The following is a 9,571-nucleotide window of genomic DNA, read 5'->3' as shown; positions in this document are numbered from 1 at the left end:
GAGGACAGTAGGAAGCCATTAAATTAGCATTATGCCATTTAGCTACTCAGTTTCAAATATTAGCAATTAACACATTTGCTGTTGGCTTATGCACATGCTATTAACTCGTAATTAGTTTAAGTGTCAGTTGCAGAATATGTTAAGCATTGAATCAAGATTAAACAGAATATTGTGTTTCTGGTCATTGCTTTGACTTACAGAGACAGTCTTCACAAAGAACACATTTTTAGACATCTGAGTGGCATGGGAGAGAATTATGGAGGAAAACACTCATACAAAGTGACTTGATAAATCTTGCCTATATGCCGTATGGCACATTCTGAGAAAATAATCAAATAAAAGGAACAATGTTGAAAATTATTGAAGGTTCCTAGCACACAGCCTAACTAAAAAAAAAATTTGTCTGCACTTGACCAGAGTTGACCAACATGTTTAGTGCAGTCACACTGACTGGCAGCAAATTATCACACTACTGAAGCACGATGTGTCCAGTATGAAGTGCACCACCTTCGACCTTCACTCTGAGAATCTTTCCCTGCAGCTGCGGGCATCCTTGATGTTGGGATTGTAAACACTATGAAGTACATCTCCACACTGCCGATCTCTGTACCTAGCAGTTTGGCTAGGTGTCACAGTCAATGATACATGCTTCATCCTGTATCGTCTCCACATTCCGCTTGTGCTTCTCAGAGGCATAGTCAGTGGTGTCAATATCTAGTAGTGGTTATACCATATTGAGTGCTGACTACCATACTGTGTTGTCTTAGTGTCATTTAGCCTTTTCATTTGGTGTTTACTGCATCTTTCTCCTCAGTGAGCAAGGTAAGATTCTCTTAATTCAAGTTTAGTGAGGAGTAAAATGAAGTGTGTATGACATTATTATAAGGAAGACTATGTAGTGAAATTTAGCCTTATTTAAAAACTATTGCTAAATTTAATTCTTGGTGTAACTTGCATGTGATGTCCATTAAGGATGTAAACTGTAATGTTTCTTATGCATTAGAGTGAAACAGTTTTTGTCTTATCTGCAGTGATTCAAAAGTTACAGCATTTTTTTAATTTTCCCAGTGAAGTGTACTTAATGTGCGAGGTGTACTGGGACACGTGAGCAAATCGCCAGTGCAGACAACGTGATTCACAACAAGGATGTATGTGATCCTGATACAGTTTAATTTGTAACCAAGACAATTGCCTATACCTGTAATGTGAAATATTGGCCATAATTTCATACACTAAATACTGGTATTAATAGCAACATCAAGACAGAAAGAATGCATACAGGCCTAGCTATATTTGTATTTTGTATTTTGTGAAGAAAAACCAGTCTGACAAGTGGTAACCAAATTTAGTTACACAAAAGGACACTCGTCTTTGGTATAAATGAGAAATGAAAGTTCATAAGGAAGGTTGTAGTTGGCAAGCAAAATTTCAGATCAGAAAGGATCCACAAATACTGCCCGATTTTATAATACCATTCCATTGCTGTGTTGCAGCACATGCGCTGTAGCGAGGGATGGCACTGATACCGTCTTATCCTGCCCTGCCACTGGTTTAAATGTGGGAGAACAGCACCTGCAATCAGCATTTAAAACCAGATTGCTATAAATAACTTACAAGGAACTATGGCAAAAAGCTGGAATATCATTTTATAATAAAGAGATGCACTAATGCCTGAATTCATAAAAATCACCATTTGTTGAGCTGTGTAGCAACACACGCTCTGTACTGACGGATGGATGTGGCACCACCAGAGCCTGTTTTGGTATTGGTTGGGTTGTGGAAGTTGAGCCTGCAAGCAGAAATGCAAACTAAGTTACAGTAAGTGATTTATAAGGAGCTGTGACAAAAAGAAACAATGGCATAACACAGAGGTGCACTAATATCTCGATTCATAGTACTCACTATTCCTCGGGCAGTGTTTCAGCACGTACGATGTAGCGAGTGACGGACCAGATGCCACCTCGGCCCGTTTTACTATTGGCTGAATCGTAGGAGTTGAGCCTGAAAGCAGAACTGCAAACCAGATTGCTATAAGGAACTATGGCATGAAACTAGAATGATATAAATCCAGGCATTAATGTACATTTTTGTTATAAAATAATACTCACGATTTGTCGTGCTCTGCTGTAGGGCACATGCTGTAATGAGGGATGGACCTGCTACACCCTCTGTATTTCTTATTGTTGGTATCTTTTGAAGAGCTGAACCTGCAAACAGAATATTATATTAGACTGCTGACAGATAATAGAGCACTGGTTTACGGCTTAGGCAGCGTGGCGCTGTGACATTGGCTATGACCACTTTACAAGGATAATTAATTACAAGAAACAAAATATACAGAATAAATTAACGAACATTTAGACCAAGCAAATTACTGAGCAAACAAGGGTACACACGAGAACCTGACAACCAGAGAACAGGAACAGCATTAATTATTTACTTCATGGTTGATCATTGCCACTTGAGTCATACGTAGAATTTTACTATAGTGTGCTGATGTGGGCAGAGTGCTTAATTACAAGCATTTTTTGCTGCAGGGATGTATGTTGTTAGGGGGGGGGGGGGGCATTAGTAACATACCTTTTTCACAAACCTTTGTCTGCCAGTAGAGATAATTTGATCAAACTGGATTCTTCTGAATTTGGTAACACCAGGGATGCATTGTTACTCCTTTTGTTTTTATTTTTAGAGTACAGTCTACATTGAGGTGAAATCTTTTGTGGTTGTTTCCTTCCTATTTGCATAGGTGCCTGTTTTTGCTGCAACATTCCTACAGCTATAGTTGCCTTTAGCGATGATAACATTTTTTTAGCAGTTTCCAAGTCATTTGAAGTCAGTTCAGATACAATACCAGAAAACTGTGGTACGTTCCATTGTTTGGACTGACGAAGGTACAGAATCATTACTACTTTTTTCGTTACCTCAGCTAGTATTCCTGTTTTCTCGTCTACAACAGAAATATCTTCACTCTCAATAAGTATAACTTCACTATTTCCTGAGTGTTCAGAATGTTGCTGCTTTAACTGAATCTGGCAAACACTATGTATGTGCTTGCACATATTCCATTTGATGGTATAGTTGATACATGTACAAGAATACCTATGAATGCAAGCCCTACATTTAATGCACATCAATCTGTATTCATCTTCAAGAAGGTCAACAGATTATTTTGTAAATGATAATGACTTTCAGTGCAACTGCACTTTCCGGCCAGAAAACCCCATAGTAATGAAGTCCTCCTTAATATTACTCCCAGATTTATGCCTAAGGCGAATGTCCTTAAGTTTACTTGTCAGTTTACCTGTCTAACAGCTTGTGGTTCACTAATGACATCAATGCAAAAATAACTTTGTCTAAACGTTTGACACATTTACTACCTATATATATATATATATATATATATATATATATATATATATATATATATATATATATAATAGTGCGATGCATTCTTTTGCATTTCGGTATTGATTCCAGCATTCAATCTATGGCAATATGCCCAACAATTTGCATTCCCAACATAGTTGTCTCGGAAGTATGTGGCAAATTGAACTGTATCAGGATCACATTCCAATCTCTCTGGCGCAATATTTAACATCTCATCAAATGAATCTACATCCAGCTCATGCATCAAAGTTCTGATTTGCTTGTACACTTCACCTTGTTTTTCTACACCTTGAATGTTACATTTGATAGTCTTCCTCCAACATCTATGAACATGCCATGTACAATAAAGTCGCATAGATGGAGTTGCCATGACATCATTCCGTGCAATAAAGAAAGACTCGGCCAAACCCGACATAAAAACATTTGGCGAAATTAATCCAACCTACCTCTTTATATGCTGGAAAAATATGGACAGCTCCTGGGAGTCATTCCTGTTGGATATTAGAAACACGCATGGAAACCCCTGTCTCAGATCGTGTAGCACTAATAGAGTTAAAAAGAAAAAAAAAAAAGGTTCAAATGGCTCTGAGCACTATGGGACTTAACATCTGTGGTCATCAGTCCCCTAGAACTTAGAACTACTTAAACCTAACTAACCTAAGGACATCACGCACATCCACGCCCGAAGCAGGATTCGAACCTGCGACCGTAGCGGTCACGTGGTTCCAGACTGAAGCGCCTAGAACCACTCGGCCACTCCGGCCGGCACTAGTAGAGTTAAGCTCAAAATTATATCCATTGAGACCATATGTGTCCCATCAACACAAACGCAGTCGTTCCCATATTTCTTTAACATCTCGCCTTGGGCATTGTTCATAGTTATCAATGCAAAATCAGAGCGCTTTAATTGTGGATACGAATCAAGGACGACATCTTGTGGTTTATAGAAAAGCACACAAGGACTGTCTCCACCATTTACTTCATTTACCCATGCTTGTACACTTATTGCATGATTATGGTGTCTTATTGACGGCCGCGTGGGATTAGCCGAGGGAGTGGTCTGGGCGCTGCAGTCATGGACTGAGCGGCTGGTCCCGGCGGAGGTTCGAGTCCTCCCTCGGGCGTCGGTGTGTTTGTTTGTCCTTAGGATAATTTAGGTTAAGTAGTGTGTAAGCGTAGGGACTGATGACCTTAGCGGTTAAGTCCCATTAGATTTCACACATTCTTATTGACGTGAAGGACAAATTGTAAGATTGATCTATATTATGTAGATCCTGTCTCGTAATCAAATGTATCCTTTCCAAGTTCGAATCTACAACTGTATCTGTAATTTTGTCTAATATGACAGAATGGTATGCAGCAATACAAGCCCTTTCTCTTTTTGTTAGTTGCAGATGACATAACTCGGATTTGTGGCCAACATGGGTTGAAACATATTTCACACAGCAGGTTCATATCTACTCTCATCTTAGCAGGGCACAGTGCACCAATCTTACTACTACCTTGTAATTTAAGACATCGCACGTTTTTCCTCTAGACACAAACTTGCCAGACCGGTGACAAATATAAGAAACAACTTCTGAATCAACCTTAGCATGGGAATCACGGCGTTTGGCGAACTTTGAGAGCGTTCTCTGCTCACTTTCCTCCTTCCACTTCTGAAATTCATCAACGGTGCTAAAATATATTTCACATCTACTTCATGTGCTGACTGTAAATGTTCTAAGAGGCACGGACGCTTCCGTTGACCCTAAATCCGATATGAGGTTGCTGGTTTGAAAGAGCCACTGCCATTTTTGTTGAATTAAATCGCTGATTTTTGTCATCTGTTGGTAGCTAAACTTTTACTTCATTACAATAACATTATGAAAGATAATGTTTACCTGGATTTGTGAAAGTTCAGTCCTAATTTCAGTACGTCACTCCCTGTCAGATTTTACAACGAACACTGCTGCTTTCCATGTAGCTAACGGAACATTTTTGCTCGTGATAACGTTTTGCAAATGTACGCTGCTCTGGCGATCGTAAAATGCGATAGTCCTTTAACGCTAGCGAAGCATGGCGAACCAACTTGCGCAGATGGTAAGACATAACTTTATTAACGAAAGCTAACTGATACACACCTGGCAATCTTTCTAGTCGGCCTATCAATTGCAGATATCGTCCTACAAGTAACGAGTTACTGAACCGCCGTGGAAACTTGTACACTTTTCTTACGATATCTCTTATCGAATTATTCATCACCTAACTGTTACGTCGTAGGGAGGTTTAGCTTTCGCTGGAAATTTAAACAGCAACCCAGCTGGATAAATTAGAACCCAGAATTATGCAGATTAGAAGTTTCGAACCCCACTCGCTGAATACAACCCGGCCCCGCTAACTGAGGCGCCGCGAACACGTGATTCGGGGATGTGACGTCACAAGAGCTGTCTAGCCAATACGGCCACAGCTCGCAACTTTTCGAAGCGCCCTACACACGTACCAACCGGCCGAGCGACAAATTGGATGCATTTGGCGTTTAGACGGACTGAGCGATGAATTTCCTTGTCGGGATGTCGTGCGAGTAGTAGTAACCGACGGACGCATGCACGCACGCTCCCCCTCCCCCCACCCTTACCACTTCTCTGGAAAAGTGCAAAACATCCCCACCAACACCTGAGGTTTTGTGGACCTCCTACCACGCCGTGCGTCAGCGCCGGCACGGAGACCTGCCTCTGAAATAACAGAGTGCTCCATTGATTCGGGCTGAAACACGCCTCCTCACTTTAGGACGGGTTCAGGACCCACCCGAGGCAGGCGATGAGTCGCACGGAGGTGAAGGTGTGGATGTTTTACCAAATAGACGCGCCTCCACTGACGGAACAGTTTCTGTCAACCTGCAGATTATGGGGCCCCTCATCATACAAGATATTTCCAGTCAGCGTTTGGTGGGGGAAAATCTTCGACACCTAGTATATATGTTAACAGCTCATGTCTAAAACTACGTTTGAGAACATTTCTCACGTCTTTTTCATAATTTCTTGTAAGACAAAGGAAACGTTAACATTATTTTGAGAAGCAATTTTCGCACCAAACTGAAGAAAGATACTGATTCAATTCTATATATTTTCAGAAAAATGAGTTGGTTATATTTGGTATGGCCAAACAGCGCTCCGAGCGCCACGGCAAATGGTGCTGAGGGGCGAGCGGTGGGGAACAGGAAATGCAAAGCGAGTCAGCAGCCGGACGCCGCTAGAGAGAGCCAGTCGCCCTGTCACAACACCGACTGTGCTAAATTAGATTTACGTTCTGAATCAGGAACACCGCTGCGTCTACGCACTTGTTAAAAGAAAAAGTGGAGAAGTCACATCACTCAGTGCTAAATGGAAATTGCTCTTTGAACGCCATGCAAACGGCTTAATACACCATCGCACTATTATGAGCTGGGAAAAACCTTCATTGGAACGTCGTTACACCACCAGGCACAAAGACGATGTGATTAGGCGAAGAGTTAAGGTGAAAAATAGAGCAGTGACAAAATCTTTTATGCATGACGTCACCAGTTATTTGATTTCATCAAGTCTTTTAATGCAAGGGGATAATGATTTACATATATGGCGACTATATTGATGCTAAAAAACAAAGGTTAATCCTGTGGAAAAATCAGATTCTAGTTCATGACATGAAACATTTCTCAAAGCTCAAGGCAGTCATTTCTCGACCAGACTTGATTACCTTCGTTTCAGTAATTGAAAATTTTCGTCACGAGTTCTCAAAGAAATGTCAACACTTTGCACGTTGAACACTGATTTCCATTTATGGTTGTGGCTGCTGATGTACCTCCTCATTACCTCCCACTTGAGCTCATATGACAACTACAGAAATTTATACAATATACACAATATTATCCCAAGAGCCATATCCTCCACTGTACAGACAATTCGGTAAAGTTAGTTCAACGTTTGGTTCAAAGCAAGTGTGCGAACGTTATTTATTCTGTTGTAAAATTGAGTCTGTATCACATACTACCTTAGCACCCGATGCTTTTCACGCGTAGTCTGTATCATCTGCACAGATTTCTTTTTTATTTTCTTTAATCAAATTTTCATATTGTTCATCATGCCGTTTGCGTTCTTGTGATGATGTTTCCATTGAAACACATACTTCTCTATATCTAACCAACTTCGTAGGCTAACTTTAAAATTTTTTTAATGTAAAATATTTTCCTAACAATTTTACGCCCTAAAGGATTGAATTCCTGTAAAGAGTAAACACATTTTTTTTATTTCTAACAGAGAAGCCAAATACTAATTTCCAAAGATTTAGCTTTGAAAACGATTCCATAATGAAATAATTTTTTTAAACCTTTTATCCCCTATCTCACTCCCTTCAGGCATTGAATTTCCACAAACAGTGAAACATTTTTAAAAAATTAGCATCCATTTTCATAGATTTAGCTTTAAATATGCCTTAGTTGTTCTTTAATAATGAATATTGTGCAACCTACGACTTTTTAAATAGTGATAATGAATTACTTCCAAAAAAGTTCACTCACTATTTTCCCCAGTTAGTGGTCGGATTTCCAAAATTGCTGTAACGTGTCTTTTTTTACTTCTGACTGAGAAACCAAATACCGATTTTCGTAGTTCTAGCTTCAGAACTGCCTTAATTGCGATATACACTCCTGGAAATGGAAAAAAGAACACATTGACACCGGTGTGTCAGACCCACCATACTTGCTCCGGACACTGCGAGAGGGCTGTACAAGCAATGATCACACGCACGGCACAGCGGACACACCAGGAACCGCGGTGTTGGCCGTCGAATGGCGCTAGCTGAGCAGCATTTGTGCACCGCCGCCGTCAGTGTCAGCCAGTTTGCCGTGGCATACGGAGCTCCATCGCAGTCTTTAACACTGGTAGCATGCCGCGACAGCGTGGACGTGAACCGTATGTGCAGTTGACGGACTTTGAGCAAGGGCGTATAGTGGGCATGCGGGAGGCCGGGTGGACGTACCGCCGAATTGCTCAACACGTGGGGCGTGAGGTCTGCACAGTACATCGATGTTGTCGCCAGTGGTCGGCGGAAGGTGCACGTGCCCGTCGACCTGGGACCGGACCGCAGCGACGCACGGATGCACGCCAAGACCGTAGGATCCTACGCAGTGCCGTAGAGGACCGCGCCGCCACTTCCCAGCAAATTAGGGACACTGTTGCTCCTGGGGAATCGGCGAGGACCATTCGCAACCGTCTCCATGAAGCTGGGCTACGGTCCCGCACACCGTTAGGCCGTCTTCCGCTCACGCCCCAACATCGTGCAGCCTGCCTCCAGTGGTGTCGCGACAGGCGTGAATGGAGGGACGAATGGAGACGTGTCGTCTTCAGCGATGACAGTCGCTTCTGCCTTGGTGCCAATGATGGTCGTATGCGTGTTTGGCGCCGTGCAGGTGAGCGCCACAATCAGGACTGCATACGACCGAGGCACACAGGGCGAACACCCGGCATCATGGTGTGGGGAGCAATCTCCTACACTGGCCGTACACCACTGGTGATCGTCGAGGGGACACTGAATAGTGCACGGTACATCCAAACCGTCATCGAACCCATCGTTCTACCATTCCTAGACCGGCAAGGGAACTTGCTGTTCCAACAGGACAATGCACGTCCGCATGTATCCCGTGCCACCCAACGTGCTCTAGAAGGTGTAAGTCAACTACCATGGCCAGCAAGATCTCCGGATCTGTCCCCCATTGAGCATGTTTGGGACTGGATGAAGCGTCGTCTCACGCGGTCTGCACGTCCAGCACGAACGCTGGTCCAACTGAGGCGCCAGGTGGAAATGGCATGGCAAGCCGTTCCACAGGACTACATCCAGCATCTCTACGATCGTCTCCATGGGAGAATAGCAGCCTGCATTGCTGCGAAAGGTGGATATACACTGTACTAGTGCCGACATTGTGCATGCTCTGTTGCCTGTGTCTATGTGCCTGTGGTTCTGTCAGTGTGATCATGTGATGTATCTGACCCCAGGAATGTGTCAATAAAGTTTCCCCTTCCTGGGACAATGAAGTCACGGTGTTCTTATTTCAATTACGAGGAGTGTATTTTGAGAAAGCCTTCCGTCCCCTATTTCACCCCTTTTTTGTCTTTAATTTCGAACAATCGCTACTTCAACGATAACTACAGTATAAGATTCACACCCTCTC

General features: G+C 42.5%; 1 protein-coding gene across 1 annotated transcript in view; it reads right to left on the bottom strand.

Moving 5' to 3' along the window:
- Positions 1–1,682: 1,682 nt before the first annotated feature.
- The window catches only part of LOC126456930 (uncharacterized), a 29,898-nt gene continuing 22,009 nt past the window's right edge, over positions 1,683–9,571 (bottom strand). Inside the window, exons 2-4 of the mRNA XM_050092868.1 lie at positions 2,109–2,207; positions 1,903–2,013; positions 1,683–1,789 (exon numbers count right to left, since the gene is read on the bottom strand). Coding sequence (XP_049948825.1) covers position 1,789; positions 1,903–2,013; positions 2,109–2,207 — 211 coding nt within the window. The 3' untranslated portion in view covers positions 1,683–1,788. The remainder of the gene's footprint in view (positions 1,790–1,902; positions 2,014–2,108; positions 2,208–9,571) is intronic.

Source organism: Schistocerca serialis, chromosome 1 (assembly GCF_023864345.2).
Source record: "Schistocerca serialis cubense isolate TAMUIC-IGC-003099 chromosome 1, iqSchSeri2.2, whole genome shotgun sequence".
NCBI lineage: Eukaryota > Metazoa > Arthropoda > Insecta > Orthoptera > Acrididae > Schistocerca > Schistocerca serialis.
This window is presented reverse-complemented; position numbering and strand designations above follow the sequence as displayed.